This window comes from Saccostrea cucullata, unplaced genomic scaffold, assembly GCF_032062105.1.
Source record: "Saccostrea cucullata isolate Sc308-1 unplaced genomic scaffold, CSIRO_AGI_Scuc_v1 ctg5938, whole genome shotgun sequence".
NCBI classification, from domain to species: Eukaryota; Metazoa; Mollusca; class Bivalvia; order Ostreida; family Ostreidae; genus Saccostrea; species Saccostrea cuccullata.
The window spans coordinates 1,404-23,076 of NW_026927275.1; the positions used below are offsets into that span (position 1 = coordinate 1,404).

The following is a 21,673-nucleotide window of genomic DNA, read 5'->3' on the forward strand; positions in this document are numbered from 1 at the left end:
ACTAGCTAAGCACATAGTTTTGATGAGCAAGAGTGCCTCTTCCAAAATTGTGAATTTTATGTCCCCAGGGTCAGGGGTTCTGGTGATAGGGTGGGGCTCTATAGATTATATAGTGAAAATGTATTATTTCTTTGAAAATTTTCTTTTCTGCTCCTGGGTATTAAATACACTAACTAAGCACATAGTTATGATGAGCTAGAGTGCCTCTTCCAAAATTTTGAATTTTATGTCCCCAGGGTCAGGGGTTGTGGTGATAGGGTGGGGCTCTATAGATTATATTGTGAAAATGCATTATTTCTTTGAAAATCTTCTTCTCTGGTCCTGGGTATTAGATAAAATATATAATTATATATTTATGATGAGAAAGGTTCATCTAGCATTTGTGAATTTTATGGCCCCGGGGTCAGGGGTTGTGGTGTTAGGGCGGGGTGGTATATATTATATAGTGAAAATGCATTATTTCTTTGAAAATCTTCTTCTCTGCTCCTGGGTATTAAATACACTAACTAAGTACATAGTTATGATGATAAAATCTTGCAAAATTTTGAAATATATGGCCCTGGGTCAGGGGTTCTGGTGTTATGGCGGGGCTCTATTGCTTATATAGTAAAAATACATTTATTCTTTGAAACTATTTTTCTTTGTTTCTGGTTTTAAGCCAATGATCCAAGTATATATATATTTATGATGAAGAAAGGTGTAGCAAATTTTCTCTTGAAAATAATTACTCTGATCTACCTCTGGGTATTAAGTAAATAGAGTAAGCATGCTAAGTTAATTATTATGATAAGCAATGGTGCCTCTTTCAAAATTGTAAATTGTGAATTTCATGGCCTCCGGTTTAAACACGAACCAAATTTAATTGTTTGAAAGTTGTTACAGAATACTCAGGTGACCTATAAGGCCCGTGGGCCTCTTGTAATTGTATTCTTAGGTTCATAATAATTTTTTTGCTACTGTACTGTGGGTTCATATTTGCTGCTTTGATTTTACAATTATATGAAAACGTTTTAAATTCTGTGGATCTCTTTTTATATGCTGGGGTTCTATTGTTATATGCTGTGGGTATTATTTTGTAAGCCGAGGATTCATTTTTCGTTATTAAGGGGTCCCGACCCTCTGCTATAAATTTCACATTAGAAAATTTAAAATTTGTAATATTGATTTTCATAAACAGCAATAACATTAGAGCGATATGGAAAATAGTTTGAAGTATGAAGTGCTGCTTATTTTCTCAGAAATAATATTTATGTCAGATTATGATATGAAGAAATCGAATACAGAGAACAGAAAGATTAACGATATATTATCACAACATTAAATTTAATATACGAGGTGCATATTAAAATAATACTTAGTATCATACCTATTAAAATCATGTTAGAAAACACTATGAAGCGATGCTTCCTAAGTCAAAAAATCACAATGTTGTATGTGGTTGTGGGAAAAAAATACATCAGTGAGGAGGAGTTAACTTTCTTCTAAATATTTCTTCATGTGAAAATAAAATACTTGAAACATTAAACCATTTTAAAATGGTCCTTAAAAAGATACAACTTAATAAATTCAATTTATAAGGCTTTTGATGTTGGGTTTAAATGTTTTATTGTTAAATATAATAAAACAATTACTAAGAAATTGGCAAAAGAAATAGAAAGTATTGTTCCCATCATAAGCAAGATTTCATCGAATTGACTACTCAGAGGTCTCAATTAGGAAACCCTAATTAAGAAAACTGGGAGTAGTATTCATAGTTTGTACTTTGAAAGTTATCTCTCTTATCAGAGGGTCGCTGCCCCTTAAGTAGAAATAAAAAAAATTATAATTCATAAATATTTTAATCAGATGTCAAATACACAGACATCCATTTTTATAAATCATAATACAAATACAATATTAAATTGGGCGTTTTAAATTCTTGTAACTACATGTATGCTGCTAAATTTCAATTATTTTTCACAGCTAGTAATTAAGATGCTTTTGCATATTCATGAAATTCTCATTGGAATTATCCAGCAAAGACTTTTCAAATAAATTTGAAATAAATGTTGTTACACAAACCGTTATAATTTGACAAAAATTATTTGAAATACACTATGCACTATACATTCTACAGATTATACATTCTTAACGGTTTCGATAACTTTTCTCCAAAACATTGCGTCACAGTATTCGTCGTCTGGGAATTCAATATATGATTTCTCTTTTATAACATTCATAATTTGTAATGGAATTTTGCCAGCAGGAATAGGTTTATAAAAGATAATCACCAGAACACTCTGGTCATCGCGGGAATATATCTCTTCCATTTTAGCGATGTGCATTTCATACATACACCAGCTGGAGTTGATGAAGTTTGGAGATAAAATAATTATTGTTTTCCTGCTTTTGTTGACAGCGGTGATTATGTTCTCAGCAATGTCATACCCTGGGACAAAATCTCGATGGTGAATACATAAACGTATTTCATTATTTTTTTCTAATTCCAAAATCATTTTCTGAACAAACGGCAAATCCTCATCGGCATAGGATACAAAGGCATCGTATTTAAAATCTGATTGGCTTTCACTTCTAACAGCTTTATATCCATGATATCGACTTTTCGTCATGTAAAAGAAGTATCTTAGTTTCCATCTATATCGGTAAAAGATCCCAACTGTCAATGATATAGCAAATAGAAATATAAGCGTGGACATCATAAATATCAAAGCTGTGTAGGTATTGCATTTTTTCCTCAGCTCTCCAATTACTTTATAGTTAGTGAAATTCATAACTTGTCCGTCATGAGACTCCTTCTCGCAAAAGTATTGTTCGTATGATTCAAATATTATCTCCCCTGATGTTTGGCCATGAACTATCCATGTTAGAAAATTCAGACTTTTGCAGGCACACAGAATAGGATTTCCAGAAAGGTTAATTGTTAAACTTTTCCCTATACTATGTTGATTTATAGCTTTCATATTTGAATCGGAGAGATATTGAATTTGATTCAAAGATAAATCAAGAAACCTTAGTGACCTTAAATATCTAATATCAAAATCAATTCCAGTTAACAAATTGCTACTGAGATCTAAATATTTAAGACTTTCAATACTTTTGAACACAGCGCTTGGTAAGTGTGAAATTTTGTTTGCTTTTAAATCTAAAACACTCAAACTTTTGAGATTTCTGAATATTTTTCCATCTGTATCAGACGAAAGACTAAAACCTAGCAAGTTATTGCTCAAATATAATTTCTGGAGAGAATCACCGTTTTGGAAGAAACTTTCATAGACTTTTGTAGAGAAATTATTTGACAAATTAACAATTTTTAGATTGTTAACTCCGCTGATTGGGCCCATCCAGGAATATAAAATGTTGTCTTGTAAATACAAATTTTCTACTTTATTCCTAGAGAAATTAAAGCTTTTTTATTATATAATGTAACCCGCTTTGATTGAAGAAAATTGATTTTAAATTCTCTGGTAGTGAGATGTTAAAAACGATGCTTAATTTTTTTCTCTGAAAAATGTCATCTATTTTTACCTTCATTTCTTGTTTTACATTTCTTTTCAATCTTGGTTTATTCCCAAGATCGAAAGTTCGAGAAAGATTATATTTTGTTATAGAAAGTGAATCTTTTTTCTTAACCAATGTATCATGACATGGTCTGTGATAAATAAAATCATAAGGGCTATGGGTTATACCTTGTGAGCTTGCTTCCAACCATTCTAATCCTTTCATTGAGGAAATATCAAAGACATCAAAACCAAATGACAGGTTGTTATCAGCAATTGATACTCTTTTTAGACTATCAGGTAAAAATGAGAGTGCTCTATTTTCAAAAAGTTCTATTCTATTACTTGAAATATCAATTTCCTTTAAATTGGTGTATTGAAGAAATCTTAAATCCTCTATTTTTACTTCTAAACCTAATCCAAACGTACAATGGATTTTATTCAAACGGAGAACTTCAATAGAAGAGTTTTGAAGGCTGCTCAAATAGGGCATTACCCGAAACGTAAGTTCAGGGTTGTCCGACAAATCTATGTATCTTATACTGATTTAATCTACAAAAATGTTTTTGAAAAGGTTACTTGTAATCCTAAAGCGATTTGATTGCAATTTCAGATCAGTTAGCCTATGTAGTCCTTGGAAAGCTTCATTAGTAAATTCAATTATGACATTATTAGAAAGATCCAAGTAATTTAAGTCATCTGGAATTTTGGATCGGTTCGGAAGTTGATTCAAATTGTTATGACTGAGATTGATTTTCGTGACATTCGACCAGGATAGAGGTGACTTTGAAAGACCCAGCTTGGAACAGTCGGCGTAAATTTTTCCTTTGGAAAAATGGCATCGACATGACGAGGAAGAGGCACATGTAGTACCATCCACGCCACTTCTAAGAATTATCACCAAGATTATTATTTCCACCACCGAATTCTTCCAATTCATACCTGTTGAGTAATGATTACAACCTTGAAGATGAAATGATCATTGCAATCAAAGTTTTTTTCTCTCTTGTAATTTCAATTTCTTTTCATTAAAAAAATTTTAACCGTATTAGTCAATAGATGCTTCTATAGAAATATTTTTCGTACTTTTTAAAGTGTTTAAATCATCTTTAAAATATTGCTTCCCAACTCAGGGTGAAATTATTGGATTGGTTGGTAGGTGGGTAAATCTTTTATCCATAAAATTTCAACATTTTTGTTGACGGGATAAGAGGAATGAAACGAACAAAATATCATGTCCTGGAATGAAAAAAAAAATGAATCAGGCTAATTTTAGTCAGTCGGTCGGGAGAGGGCAACCAAGCCTTTTTTTTAATATGGCCTAACCTTTATTTATTCAAGATGATTAACCCTTTAACTCTAATGCCCTGTTCACACGAAGAGTTTAATTAGAATTAAACGTTAAGTGTACTGCAAATTAGCTTCTCTTAGCGTTCACACGAAGAATTTAATGCGAATTAGATTAATTCGAATTAGTTTACTGCGCATTAAATTACTTCGCATTAGCTCCGTGTGAACGCTAAGCGAAGCCAATTCGATTTCAATTTTGACGCATGCGTAATCCAGAATTAAGTCACAGGACACATGTTGATGGTTAGATATAGTTTCATCAACTTGTTGTCATAATTTACCTCGTTTGTGCTATATTTGGATATATCAAAAGGTATATTTGAGGGTTGACGATAGAAAAGTTAAAGTATGTTAATCACTAAAATCAATGAACCTGTAGCCACTACATGATGTATCAAAGGATGGCTCTGCACACATGACGTGATTTACAAATGACGTCATAATAGACTTACTGACGCCTGACTGTAGAAGAAAAATTTTAATTCGAATTAGTTTACTTCGCATTAGCTGTCGTGTGAACGCAATTTAATACGCATTAATTTGATTCGCATTAGTTTACTTGGCATTAATTTACTGCGAATTAAACTCGACGTGTGAACAAGGCATTAGTCTCTTTCGAATTAGGCCTAATTTACTGCGCATTTAATTACTTCGCATTAACTCCGTGAAAACGCTAAGCAAAGCTTATTCGAATTAAATTTTGACGCATGCGTTAGGCAAGAATCAAGTCACAGGACACATACAGGTGGTTAGGAATAGGTATCTGTGCTATATTTGGTTCAAAAATTAAGGAAAAGTATGTTAGTCACTAAATGTATTAATTGTTGAAGATGTGGCTACTGTTTTATTGTCAGTACGGGAATTACATGTAGTGTTGCAGTTGGTGAAGAAACAAATAAGTATGCAAAAGCTGCAGCATTAATTCCCGTACTCGAACACATAAAGAAAGGCATTTTATTGTTTAAATTCATATATGTACAAACAGTCATTCAAAGTGCGATTATGTAAATGATATGGTAATTTTATAAAAACGTCATTGTACGTTTCATTGATGATTGACTAATTATGAAAACTAGTTTATGTCATACAATAATGTTTGATGATTATTTAAAGCTGTCCATGCAAATCGTATTTAAAATAACTGTTTAATTTTAAATGTTTTTGTAACTATAAAATTTTGAGGGATGAAGAGAATATTTTACAGATATAAAGTATTTACTTACATGTACGTAACATTGTGCCTGTTACACCTTTGATTACCTTCATGTTACATTGTGATTTAATTTAATAGAACTTCCTCCTCCAAAGAACAAATAACAACAATCGATCTTTTCGCAATTTCCCTTATATAAACGAATTCTTTTTCTCTTTAAATGATTGGAAAAAAAAACTTCCTTTGACTGATAAGATATTGCAAATTGATTCTTAACTTCCTCAAAGTGTCCATACACTGGTACGTTAATCTCTGGCGATATTTTTTCATCTTAATGCTTCTCCTTTTCAAACATGCCAAGATAAAACGTTTCCCTTATCACTCAAGAGCTGGGACTTGATTATTACTTTGTGAACAACCATACGTTTTTGTTAGATGTATTAATACGATTATAATGTTTCTATGATACTGGTCAATGACGATAGGGATTATTTTTGTTTGTGTAAAAAATATGTTTTGATCCGAAGACCAAAGATATTTCTTTAATGGAGATACGCTTGAAATAGACCAGTTTACATTTTTTATAACTGTACACAAATTAAATTTTACTTTTAAGGAGAGATACCTTTTTACCTCTTTTTTATACCATGTACCAAACTGCATCGATATACTTATAATTACTTAACTAAACATCACAATTCAAATTTTAATTTCTGTGAAAAATCGAAATCATAAGTTCTTTGTCTATGAAAAGGAAACATTTTCTCCCGATTCGTTCAAAAGCCAAACAGGGATTTCAGTATCTAGGGTTTCTTTTTTAATACCCTACACAGAAAGGACAGTTAAACTAGAATACATTCTAAGCAACTTGTAAATGACAATGCAAAGCCTTGATTGTGCTTTCGTAGAGAAATCAAAGAAGGTATACTAACGCCTCTCATCACCATGAAATAAAAAAAAATACCTCTGTTTTTGAAAAAAAACAAAATCGAAAACCCTCAGTCTGCAAATTCGTTTTATTTGTTTGTATATAGTTTCACGTCCCTATCGAGAATTTTCTTTCGTATGGAGACGCCACCACCTGCGGCAAAGCCACCACTTGGAGAGCTGCAAATTTTGTCTTCAGATACGAACTAATCCAGATACCCAATTGTATAAAAAAGAAACAAGAGATCGAGAAAAAAATCAACCGACACTCTTCGATTTAAAACATATTTATTCAAATTAATGAAATGGATTGAACAGCAGGCATAAATGCCCATGATCATTCTCTCCATAGCTCAAGGTACAATTAAATTAACATTTAAACATTGAATGAAAGGTGTGAAGATATACAGTGCATTGTCAATTGGTACAGTCATATTAAGAATGAATCCAAAGAGGGAGAGAGAAAGAGAATTATAGATTTAGATTAATATTAAGCGATATGTAAAAATCACAATTTTTATTATTTTTTTTTAATACTTTAAACATTATAATAAACATTTTAAATATTGAATAATTTTATTATGCAATTGCATTAGCAACGTCTCCTCGCGAGGAATTTATGAAACAAAAGGAATTTTTAATGTCCCCGGGGAGAGTTTCTTAATTTCAATGCTTATCTATAGCTGTCAGTGTGTTTTCGACGGATACTGAATATAATGAGTAGATTGATCAAGATACTATAAAAATCTTAGATGTTTGTATACCACAGCAAAACCAATTCCAGTTAAAACACTTCATGAATACTATTAAGGTCTATACATGTATATTCAAGTTATTTTTTTTCAAGACAACATTTTATATGTTGAAAATTTGATTCCTTTCAAATTTAAAATACGCAGTGTTGTAAGTTTCTTAATTTATTACAGTGTAGATCTGTATCTGGTGAAAGGCTAAGACAAGTATTAAGAAATATTTATAAAAGAAATAATTCCCCGAGAGGGTCACCATTCTAAAAAAAAAACTATATCTGAAAAAGGAATAAATCAATAAAAGAAAGTCATCTAGGAGACGTCTATCTTACAGATAAAATAACGCAGTCTTATTTGTACAAGACAAATTAGACGGATTTTTAGCTATTCTTTAATATAAGCATGGTGTTACAAATGTCCCCAGTAAATTGACAAAAAAGATATAGATCTTTCATTTAGATAGGGGTACCATGCTTACATCCACTACCCATTGAATTCTTGCCCCGCCCCACCCTTTGATACCCTTGATATATGTGAGCGCAGGGAGTTACATTTTTCCTCTTTGGCTGGTCACTGTGTTTTATTGAAATCTACCTAAAGGAGAAAGGAGATATGTGAAAGGAGAAAATTGTGCCTAATTGCCCTCATATGTTATGTTTAAAATATTTGTAAAATCTGGCTGGCCTTTTCCATCATTAGCAGAACAAGGTTTTTTCTGACGTAAGAATAATTCCATATGCTAATTAAGGAGACATTACTAAAAAAAATTCAGGAAAACTTAATGCTTGAAAAGTTTTTTTTTTTTTTACTCGTTTTCCGAAAGACAATTTTAAAGGCACTTCAATCACATTTAAATGCAAATAAACAATTTTCAAGCCAACATTTACAGACATTTGATTTATTGTATAATTTTTATGGCATGTCAAACGTTGCAATATTCGATCTTATCCATTTGTACAAAACAATTTTAAAAATAAACGGACAAAATATAATAAAAATTATCCCTCTGATACCATACAAATAAAAAAATTATGGAATACAAATAAGAGAGTTTACAATACAAATAAGAAATTGTAGAATACGAATGGAAAATATGGATAAAATTGAAAAATTATACAAATTAAATGAAAAATAATACGAAACAAATGAAAAATGATAGAATACAAACGGAAAATACACACCCTTTATTGTGCCAAATCCTGCCTGTTTGTTCATTTTGATTCATAAAAGAATATATGGTCACAAACCAGGTCGAATTTTGCTATCAGAGGGTCTCAAAAATATCGGATATGCAAAAAATGCAACAAAAAACAGAAACTCCTAAGTGTTCATATCTTGTTCTTTGTATTTCTAAACAATTACTTAGATAACTTCATAATGATTTTACCTAACATACAAGTACACTGTATGCTGGGTTTCCTTTTTAAAAATATTTTGCAGTCTTTCGAGACCAGGAATTCCTACCATCAGCTGGAGATATAATGGGAAATTATTGTGCCCCCTATTAGCCGACAACTTTTTATTTTCTTATGAAGCAGAAATTATTCTAAAAACTTCTAAATGAAAAGAAGGAAGGCTTGTTGAGGCCTTCATCTCGACATAAATCAGCGATGTTTTATCAATCAACATTTACACCTATTGTTTCCAGAGGGCCGGGTTTATGTTCTGTTTTTGAATAGTTTTAAAACTGAATTTATCAGATAACGAGGCCTAAATTTGTTGTGGTTATTAATAAACTAATTTGATCTCCTTTTGAAGAAGAGCTCTATTTAAAGATATACAAAAATTATCAAACTTTAAAACTAAAAAGTATGAATTTGTTTTTGCCAAATGATAGTTGAAAGCTGAAGATATATCTAAGAAAAAAAGATATGTTATTGTCAATTTTTAACCCCTTAATTACTGAATTTCTCAGATTAATAACTAATTGCTTCCTTAATTACTATGAATTTATCACATTAATACATAATCGCTTCCTTAATTACTGAATTTATCAGATTAATCACTTACCCTTTTATCTTTACATTTCACATTCAGAATGACAAAACATATTGCATGTTTGGGGGGGGGGGGGGATTTTATGAGATCAGCTTCGTTTTCCTCAATAGTGATATTAACATATTAGAGTAACAGTTTCTCGTGTTATCCTGAAAACATGTAAAATTTTACAGTACTGGGAGATGAGGTTCTATTTAGAAACTTTGAAAAAATATCATGGCAAATATCAGAACAGGAAAGATAGAATTTATAATTAAATTACTTCGATGAAATTCACAAATTATATTTTTAGCAGATCAGGGGACGTAATTTTGTGTGTGTCATTTGTACGGATAACATTTTAAAAAGCTACAAGAATTATATCCTTGCAAATAAAAAGTAAGATTAATTAGGGGTTTGTTAACTCTGTGAAATTTTTTTTTAAATTGTAACTTTAATTTCATTGAAATTTGTCCGAGTTCATTTGTTTCTAAGCAATGTGTTTCTTTGACAGAATATATATCCCTAAACAAGCAAATTAATGGGGGTTTAATTTATTTTAAAGGTTATGTTTTCAAAAATTTAAGACTTGTGGCTGTTGAAGAAGATTTCATCTACGCAAAATCATTGGAAAGAACCCTTTAGAGTACTCCAAAATACATCATCACTAAACTCCTGATCATGATCACCATTTGGAAACTCTATATATGTCTTCTGGTTAATCAGATCCATTAAAGTTAGAGGAATATCCTTCAAAGGCAAAGTTTCATAAAGGATGAGGAAAATCACATTTTCATCATTCCTGCTGTAAATTTCTTCCATTTTGGCGATATGTAACTCGTACATACACCAGCTGGACTTGATGAAATTGGGAGAGAGGAGAATAATCGTTTTTCTACTTTTGTTAACGGCGGTTATAATGTTCTCAGCGATGTCGAATCCTGGTACAAAATCGCGCTGGTGAATACATAATTTTATGCCTTCCTCCTCTTCTAATTCTTTTATCATTCTCAGGACAAAGGATCTATCCTCATCAGCATAGGAAACAAATGCGTCATACTGGTTAAGGGGAAGATTTTCACCCCGCAATGATTTGTACTGATGGTAGCGGCTTTTTGTCATATAATAAAAATACCGAAGTTTCCACCTATATCTGTAGGTTAGTCCAGTACAAAGTATGAAGAGGAAGCAAACCAGTGTCCCCGTGGTTACAAAAATAATTGCGGTATACGAACGGCATTCTCTTTGTAGATTTAAAATATGTGATTTAATTTTATCAAATTTTAAGACTTTACTCTCGTGTTCTGCATCTTCAGTGCAATTGTAATTGTCAAATTGCAAGAAATTTATTTTCATGGTTTTATTTCTTTTTTCCATCCATTTCATAAAGTTGATTGTTCTACACGTACACATGAAAGAATTTTTCAGAAAGTTCATTGTTAAATTTTTTGTCGATCCTAGTCTGTCAAAGGCTTTCATATCTCCGTCGGAAAGACACGTTATTTCATTGTTCGACAGATCTATGGAATAAACAATTTTTATGTGACTGGTGTTAATCTCCCATGCTTTCAGAAAATTTTTGCTTAGATCTAAGTACTTCAAATTCACTAGATTTTGAAACACAGTCTTTGGTAGTGTCGAAATTCGGTTTTCTTTCAAATCCAATATTTCCAGTTTCCTCAGATTTCTAAATATCAAACCTTTCATGTCTGATGCTAAGCTAAATCCAAGGATATTATTTCCAAGATATAATTCTGTCAAACTCTCTGCATATTGGAAAAAATTTTCTGAGACATAAGAACAGAAATTATTTGAAAGATTGAGAACTTTTATGGAATTCAGATTATGAACTGGACCATCCCAGGAATAAAACGAATTGTCTTGGAGATAAAAATGGGTTATATTGTTGTTCGAGAAATATAATTCAGATATTGGGAATCGTAGATTACTACTATTGCCGTAAATCACTTGTAGTGCTTTTGGTACAGGAAAAAAGAAGCCTTTATTACGATCCACGATATGAAAAATAAAAGGGTCCTCCTTGTAATATTTACTTTGGTCTTCAATTTTACGTGGCATGACATGACTTGATGATGAATTTAAAATTTCGCTACTTCTTCTACCTTTGAATTTGGTAATCATGTTATGATCTTTGGAATTAACATGGAGATTACCTAGGGTTATTTCCAAATTTGGGTTGTTTGTTGAGGCACAATATGGCACCGGGTCATTCGAACTTTCGTTACAGGTATCCATTTCATGTACAGGATGACTTGAATGCTCAGCACTAATGTTGATTTTCTGCATATTTTCCAAATAGAAAACATCCTCAACGTATTTTCCAAAGGTAAATTTGTTGTCGGATACAGAAACAAACTTGATGGTCTTTGGTAAATAGCGGATTGCAGTATGCTCAATCATTTCTATCCTGTTACTGTCTAAATGCAATTGCTTCAATTCTGTGTATTGAAGAAACTTAAAGTCTTCTACAAGAATTTTGGTCCCCATTCCGAATGCACAGTGAATTTTGTTAAGACGAAGTGTTCTAATTGACGTTTTTTGCAAATCAAAAGAAAGACTTCTAAGAACTTTAAATGTCAAATTTGAGTTGTATGATAAATCGATGATTTTAATGTTCATTAAATCTTTGAATATTCCTTCAGAATGACTTCGGTTCTGTATTCGTAATTTATTATATTGTAATAAAAGTGTAGTTAGGTTTCTCAGTCCCTGAAAAGAATTCCCTGAGAGAGTATGTATACGATTATATGAAAGATCTAAATGGACCAGTCCATCTGGAATGCGTTCTCTTAACGGTAAACACGTTAGACTATTGTGACTGAGGTTGATGATTTTGACATTTGCTGAAAACACTGGTGATTCGGTTAGATTTAGGTGAGAGCAGTCTGCGTACAGTCTATCGTTGTCCATCAGACACTGACAAGAAGGCTCTGAGGAACATTGTAATTTAGTCATTCCCGTGGCCAGAAAGAGTGTCGCCACTAGTGTTTCGAGATAAAGCCTCGTCATCATGGTAACCTTTGATTGAAATAAAAGTGGAAAATTCAATTTATTAAGATCGTTGTCATAACTTTTATATATATTTTATTATTGAATGAAAATGTTATTTTGCACTGTAATATAAATGATGCATGTTGCACAAGAGCAATTTCTTTCATCATACATATAGGATGATAAAAACATAGAAAAAATAATTTATTTGGTGGTGAATTTTTTTTCAGTATCATCGACGATGCTTTGTGTCTGCTAATTCAAGAAGAAGTTTATTTATGATAAACACAAATGCAAGATGATTACTTCAACATTTCAGTAACCTCATTTTTCATGAAGAACAAATACATTTTTGTCAAGATATATTCATAATGGAAATGTTAGAAAAACAAATTAATATAGATTTTTCTCAAATATATAAATTTTTTGTTGCATTCAATAAACCACCTCTGATGGTCATATATATTTGAAGTTTAAGAAAGTACGATACTAGTATGTGATTTTCAACGTTTGTTTTATAGAAATCTACATGTTGTGGTTTAAAGGGCAACTAGATAGGAATGCCAAAATAAAGCAGTAATATAACATGTATACCTGGATATAAAATGATAATTAAGCAGCAAAATATTGAAATATGGTTTGGCTCCTAGAATACAAGGGTAGAATTATTTTTTATTACCATTAATTTGTATCAATTATACAATGTCATGTGCATGCATATGCATGAAGATGTACAGGTAAACATATTAAATCTTTAAAAAAAACACAGAAGGATTGCTTCAAATAAATCAAGGGAACTAAAATCTGACCATAATGTAATATTTTCCTAATTTTCCCATACATAATATGTTTTATATAAAACAATTAAATTGTAATTTAAAAGTACATGTAAATGAATTTTAGTGTATTTAATCAAATAAATAATGAATTTTCGTGTATTTAATTTAATAAAAAAAAATCCAAAACAAATTACTTCCAATTACTTTGAAAAAAAAAATATTAATTTCTTTAAATTGCAATAATTTTTTTTCTTCAATTGATCCTTCACTGAAAATTAATGTATTGTTTTCAAAAAGCTCAAACTCATCAGTTTGAACTACATTTTGTGCATGAAGCTGTCAAAAAGTCAAGCTTTAAACTTCTTTTGTTTTTCCAAGGTATATATATGTAGTAGTAAAGAACTGAGGAAATACAGTAACACATTTTACTACTTCTCCCGCTGATATTTGGACGTCTAGAATGAAAATCAATGCTAGCTACAAAAAGTACCATTTAAAAATCCATATTGCAAACGATTACGATGAGAATTACACCAAGATAGCTGTTTATGCTAGTATGAAAACGAAACATCACATTATTATTATTGTTACCTCTGAAAATCTATGCATGATCTTATCGCCATATGTAAGCTTAGGGCATTTAAAAATTGTTAAATTTACAAACTTTATGCAGTTCAAATTCTAATGTATTTGCGGGGTCCTTATTCCATTTTTCTATTTCCACTTTGGTCTGTTTTACAAATATATACAAAATAGTTACATAAATATTTTAAATTTTGCACGTTTTGCATAGTGTTTCATTTTTTTCTCTCAGTTTTTCAGTTTCACCTAAACATGTATGTATCGTTTTTTTTATTATTGACATATCAAAGAAAAATGTACTTTACTTTTGTTAAATTTCCACTTTTTGATTTTTTTTTCAACCAGTGACTACATGTATTATTTGTAACTTCATTGCCCCCTTTTAAATCACAGAGGAAAAATTCCGGAAAATAAACTACATTATTTGATACACTGATTTAATTATAAAACTTACATTAATATCTGAATTCCAGGGTGTACTGCCCCGTACCGGTTCCCTATTTGTGTCAGAATTTTAACTTCCGTCTTATGTATTTTGCATAAATAAAATCTATGTGAATTTTTATAAGGTCAGCTTTTGGCAAAATATGCAAGCAATGTATAAATACAATGTTTTCGGGTGTTTTATACGTGCTGGCACGTACGTGCTCATAAATATATAAAAGTTACAGCGCAGTAGGTTTAACCGAACTAAAGAATTAGTATTTAGAGTGAAAATGTTATCCACAGTCTGTTCATTAAAATGAAGAAAGAAATATATCCATTGTTAAAATCAATACGACGTTGATTAAAAACTCGATCTTCAATCTGATCAATGCGATTGAAATGACTGATAATTTAACGCATGGGGTTGTTTTGCCAATGGAGGTAAAGATTGTTCAAGTGTTTAACAACAGTAGGATAATGCATACACGCGCAAAGCGCAACTAGAGAACCCCCACCACTGTAATTTGCAGATTTATTGAATAACTGCCTTTACTTAACCAAGTAAACGTGACAATAGACACCCCCCTCACCCACCGCTTCTCGAAAGCTCGGACTTGTGTTAAGTTCCTGTGAAAAGTCATGGTATGATGGTATGAAGCTGTAAAAGTCAACGAATACTCCCACTCCAAGAAATACGTTTGGAAGTTTTTCTTTCTTTTTCTTTCTTTTTTTTTTTCAAGAAGTTTCTGAGTTGAATTTTTTAACTGGAGGTGGAATCCCCCTTCCCTGAAAAAAAACAGCGTTGTAAGACCATTATTTGCACCTTGAATTTTTAACAGATTTCCCCGTTATTTCCGTCATTACAAGAAACACAGGGCATGTGTGACTGGTCGAAAGGGGACGTTCACTCCTCATGACACATGATCCCATCTCTGATGACAAAGGTCAGTGTTTGCTCTGTTCATATTTTATGTTGTTTAATAGACTTTGAGCTTGAATAATGTTCGTTACCTGCATAATTATATTTCATGGTAAAAAATAAAATGCAAGTGCACATTTTAATTATCTTCGGTAGTACTAATGGTCGAGTATTTACAAATTCAGAGCAATAAATATATTTATAAGTATATGAAACACGTCAGTCAGCATCTTACTTGATGATAAATTGTGTAAACTGTCCAGCTCACTCCTCTTTGGCACCTGATCCCATCTCTGATGATTTTGAGGTCCGTCTTTGCTCTGCTCTGATTTTGTACATTGTTGAATGGACTTTGAGATTGAATACTCTTCGTTATTTCCATATTCTTCATCATCCTAAATATATAGGGAACCCCTATCCTTTAACTGCCGTCGTAAATATTTGAATTCTGTAGTAGATTACGCCAGATGATGGATCAGATATGAAAAAGAATACCTCGACACTTTGTCAGAATGGATGAAATATATAAGATTTATGCAAAAATCGCGTAATAAGCGATTTAAGGACAATATTACACTTTGTCAGAATGGATTCAATGTTTCCGATGTATGTTAAAATTGTGCATTAAGCTATTTGGGGAGTGAATACATTTAAAACCATCTATCCTTAATTCTATATATTAGATGATTAAGAAGTGAAGAAAAGATTTAAAAGGAATGCATGCTCAGTGTACGTACTGGTCCCTGCTAACAAAACAGCTAACATTGTCTTTGTCTATCAGGCTCATTATATGCATTTTAAATAGAGAACTTGTATTTTTAAAACTCTACAAATGGTAATCCTACCTATACTCATATAACTTCCTTTCTAAAGGGGGGGGGGGGATTCTTCAAAATCATACAACAGTACGACATTTAACTCTGGGCACGACATTGTCCAGATCTAGACGTTTTACTACCATTTCTAGTTGAGTTATAAAAATATTTTTATATCACTTGGTGGGATTTTTAGCAGTATCCCAGGGTCTCATGTTGAACTTACAAACATCTCCATTTCTAAAGATATGAAGTCCTAAGATTAAGAATCCCATAGGAGAAAGGTGGGATTTTCAGTCCCACCAATTATCCCACCATTCCCCCATGGGAGAAAATGATTCATTGTCAATATTCGTGGGATTTATCCCATTTGAACAAATTCATGGGAGAAAAAATCCCATGGAAAAAAATATCCTATCTGATATTCATGATATCCCTTCCCATGGAAGAATGGTGGGATAGTTGGTGGGACTGAAATTCCCACCATTCTCCCATGGGATTCTGAGTTTAAGGACGTTCGATCCTGATATTTTGAGCTTATTTTGGACAGGTCCTTTATTTATAAAATTCTAAATCATTTTTAAGTTCTAACATTAAATCTGGGTTCTACAGTGCATATTAAACTATATTCAATGAAAAAACTGCGATTAAATACGATTCAATTAGAATTAAGCTAGGAACTATATTTTGTGGCGGAAGGTTTTTTAGACGAAAATGATCAGTGTTTCCATTTTGAATTATAATAGTACTGTTAATTTTAGATTCCTATTTTTCCATACTGGTTGCAAACAAAGCTGTTTTTTGCAGTGAAATGTGGTATGCGTGTTCTGAAATATCTATTAAATTATTTCTTATGAATTCTTTCAACAAAGTGTGACAAATATAGTAAATATATTCTGAAATTCCGTGAAAAATTTGAGCCAGTTTTAACGTAAAATTGACACTTTTATAGTAATATGTAAAAATTTACATCATATACCCCCACTTTTGATGTTCTTTTATAAATATTCAAGATAAATTTGACCTATTTGCTTAAAATTTGAAAAAGTTTAAGACTTAAAAATAATTTTCTTGCTTATTAAATTTTCAATGCTAGAAAAATCACTCTTTTATTATTGCAGAAAGGTCAAATAATTGATTATGCGAAGCAATTTGAAATTTTTTTTCTCAGTCACAATTTTTAAGTGTCTTTTTTAAAACAAACTTAGAGTTCATATTGTTTCATGATTAATTGGATAAAATATTGGAGGGAAAACGTCAAAAATCTAATTTTTAATTAAGACACAAATTTCAGTGCAAAAAGGTCATATTAAATGTACTGTAGCGCCAGAAGAAGCGTATTGACACCCATTTTGGGATTCGAAAACTTTATAAAATTGCTTACAAACTCAGATACGTACATGTATAGTGGGTTCAAGTTATTAATGTTCAACCATGCATGCAAGCTTTTTTTTTCTCCTTGAGCACGAAGCATGCATGCTACGATGGTAACAGAAATGAAGGGGTAACTTAACAGTATGTTGCAACAAGATATCCAAGAAGTTGTGTTAATCAGATGTGGATACTAAAAATTTCTAAGGATCGAAGTTCTGGAATATTTGGAATCACAAATTTTTACCAAAATCAACATATATGTCGTCCATACTTGTGTGAACAATCAAGGTGTTTTTTTTAAATAATTTTGCAAACGACCAAAGACAATAAGGTAAGTACAAATTAAGTTCCATTTTAAAAAAGAAGCTTTCGATTATATCAAAGTACACAATATACTATGTACACCTATGGTGTCCGGATAGGGCCATTTGCGTTAGCGCAACATCGCGTTCAGATAAACGCGCCGTCGCGCTAATTTAAGACACAACACGCCGTCGCACTAACGCAACTTTGCACAACGCGCCATCGCGCTAACACACAACACGCCGTCGTGCTAACGCAACTTTGCAGAACGCGCCGTCGTGCTAAAACAACTTTACACAACGTGCCGTCGCGCTAACGCAATTTTCCACAACACGCCGTCGCGCTAACACACAACACGCCGTCACGCTAACACAACTTTGCACAAGACTCTGTCGTGCTAACACACAACACGCCGTCACGCCAACGCACAACACAACTTGCAAAGTTGCGTTAGCGCGACGGCGCGTTGTGCAAAAAATGTTAGCGCGACAGCGTGTTGTGCAAAGTTGTGTTAGCGCGACGGCGTGTTGTGAGTTAGCGCGACGGCGCATTGTGCAAAGTTGTGTTGGTGCGACGGCGTGTTGTATGTTAGAACGATGTCTCGTTTATCTGAATGCGATGTCGCGCTAACGCAAATGGCCATATCTGGACACCATATACACCCCTGTGCAGAGCATATGTAGATAATAGTACTGAAAATTCTGAAATGGCTAACAAATGTCGAGCTTTGAGTTTACTGTCAAGTATACATGTATATTTACCGGGTATTTGATAATCTGATTCTGATAAAGTGTGTCGGCTAATTTATAGTGGATTGTGCACCCTATGGAAAAAATTTAGACTGCACATGGATAGATATTTAGTGACAGAGGGCACCCGATAAATATCATCGGGCTCGATGTACAATAATTAGGTTTATTGAATTTAACATGCTGTCACAGGGGTTAAACACTGATTTTCAATGTTTTTCAAGAAACCCAAGGTACTGAACACCATAAAGTTACATTTAATTTAATAATAAGTGTATATGGTTTGAGTTTTAATCGATTTGAAAATTAATTACCAAATGGCTAAAAAAAATTCTTATGCCAACAGAGTAAACTCGAAATGTGCACGGTTTTAACTGCTATTTGTAAATTTCTTGACGTAGCATTTGGAAAATCTTAGTTGAATAGTTATTTAATTGGTTTTTACTTGTATCAAGTGTACAATTTTTATTGCATGACATGCTGTGATATAAAGCGTGTAAGGAGAGAAACAAATAAGTTGTTTGTAATGCGCATACTGAAGCTTATATAAATATTATTGTCAGAAAATATTAAATAAAAAAGAAAATAGAAAATTTTTAATTAATAGTAAGGTCCAAACACACACTGCTTGTTAATTGAAAGGTGACCCCAAACACACGATATTGATGAAGAAGGAAAGGAGGAACACATAAAGAATTTAAAATACATGGCAGGACCAGGATTTGAACCTGGGACCCTGCATTACTATAGACTGGCACTTCCCATGCCTCTACATGTACAATCCGTCATGTCAACACTGAAATTAGCCTTATCAACTTTGTAGACTTATTTACATGTATCTTCTCATCCATCATTTATCTGAATCTGGAATAACACTTCCTTCTACCTCAGAACTCTCTATATTCAGTTATTAAATTTAATACTTCTTGTCTTGTTTGAGTTTAAAAAAAAGGAAAGGAAAGAAGAGAAAGTAATTGAGTGGAGCGTTCTGACATACTGTAGAAATACTTTTTCCGCGTGGTATTAATTCACGCTATGTACACGGGCACAAATTGTCCGCGGAAATTTGTACAAGCGTACTTAATATAAATGCAAGGCATATATTTCAACGCATGGATTAAACGGAACTTGAGATTCTGCGGAATTATGACCCCGTGGAAAAAAGTACGTATAGAGTATTTTTGTTAAATTAGAACCTCTGTTGCATGTAAGTGATGTAGGTTCTAAATGTCTGCATACTAAGCATACTAATGGCAAGTAATTAGTTCAGACTTTCACTTAATGTTCATCAGTAAGGTCTCTAATCAGTAACGAAAGTTACATTAGCCAGGCCAAAAATAAAAATTGATCTGTTTTATGTACTGTAATTCATTAATTATTTTTGCTTTTTACATGTCCTTCACATAATTTTGCGAGAAAGTGTGCTAAAAAAAATGTAATTCTTATGCATAATAGTATTCCTTAACATTATATAAAGAAATAACCACAATGCCTGAAAATTTTGTCTGGTAAAACAAGAGTCGAAACTTGAAACCTATCTCTCGAAAAAAGTGCTAATAAAATTTTGTGGTCTACAGTTCTTTGACCAACTCATCCAAATCACCTCTAACCAATCTTTTTTCAGCTCTTTGAATTTTTTCCCCTTTAATTTCCATAAACATAGCTAGGATGTATAATTTCTCTAGGATGTTTTTGGATTTGGATTTATAAATAATCTATCTAGCTATTCAGTGTGTTTACATTGAAAACATCAATGAATTTCTGGGTCTGTTTTTAGCTCACATGAGCGGAAGGCTCAAGTGAGCTATTCTGATCAAAATGTGTTCGTTGTCTGTCATCGTTGTATTCGTTGTTGTTGTCGTCGTCGTAAACTTTTTATTTTCATCTTCTTCTCAAGAACCACTGGGCCAATTGCAACCAAACTTGCTACAAAATATCCTTGGGTGAAGGAGATTCAAGTTTGTTCAAATGAAGGGTCAAGCCCTTTTCAAAGGGGAGATAATTATGAATTAATGAAAAATTAATGGCATGTTTTAAAAATCTTCTTCTCCTGAACCACTGGGCCACGAGAGATGAAACTCATTTGGAAGCATCCTCTGGTAGTGTAGATTCAAGTTTTTTCAAATCATGACCCCCGGGGGTAGGATGGGGCCACAATGGGGGTCAAAGTTTAACGTAGGAATACATAGGGAATGTTTTTTAAAAACCTTCTTCGCAAGAACCACTGAGCCAGAAAAGATGAAATTCATGTGGAAGCATCCTCTGATAGTGTAGATTAAAGATTGTTCAAATCATGACCCCAGGGGTAGGATGGGGCCACAATGTGGGGGGGGGGGGCAAATTTAACATAGGGGTACATAGGGAACATCTTTAATGGCATGTTTTAAAAATCTTCTTTACCAGAACCACTGGGCCAGGAAAAATGAAACTCATGTGGAAGCATTCCATGTAATGTAGAGTCAATATTGTTCAAATCATGATCCCAAGGGGTATGGTAGGGCCATGATAGAGGGGTCAAAGTTTAACATAGGAATACTTAGGGAAAATCTTTAAAAATCTTTTTCTCCAGAACCTCTGGGCCAGGAAACATAAAACCTATGTGGAAGCATCCTCAGGTAGTGTAAAATCAAGTTTGTTCAAATCATGACCCCCAGGGGTATGGTGGGACCATGATGGAGGTTCAAAGTTTAACATACATGTAGGAATACATAGGGAAAATATTTTAAAAATCTTCTTCTCAAGAACTAGTTGGCCAGGAAAGATGAAAATCATGTGGAAGTTTTCTTAGGTAGTGCAGATTCAAGTTTGCTCAAGTCATGATGGTGGGTCAGGGTTAAAATTTTAAAATAGGAATACATAGGGAAAATGTTTAGAAATCTTCTGAAGAACAGCAAAGCCATCATTGATCATAGATATATGGAAGCAACCCCATGTGGTGTAGATTCAAGTTTGTTCAAATCAAGACTCCACCTGAACCCACATTAATCTGTTAATATTTAATTTTTTCAATACTTAACTGATTTTTGCTTTTAGTTTTACATAGCCAGAGCTCAGGTGAGCG

At 32.5% G+C, this 21,673-nt stretch overlaps 1 protein-coding gene across 1 annotated transcript; it reads right to left on the bottom strand.

Annotated features, from left to right (window-relative positions):
- Positions 1–1,910: 1,910 nt before the first annotated feature.
- Positions 1,911–12,161, bottom strand: LOC134273908 (toll-like receptor 4). The gene is made up of 2 exons (XM_062756125.1): positions 10,280–12,161; positions 1,911–2,854 (listed from the first exon to the last, which is right to left on the bottom strand). The coding sequence occupies exons 1-2, from the start codon at positions 12,159–12,161 to the stop codon at positions 2,118–2,120; spliced, it is 2,619 nt and encodes an 872-aa protein (XP_062612109.1). The 3' UTR covers positions 1,911–2,117.
- Between the last annotated feature and the right edge of the window lie 9,512 nt (positions 12,162–21,673).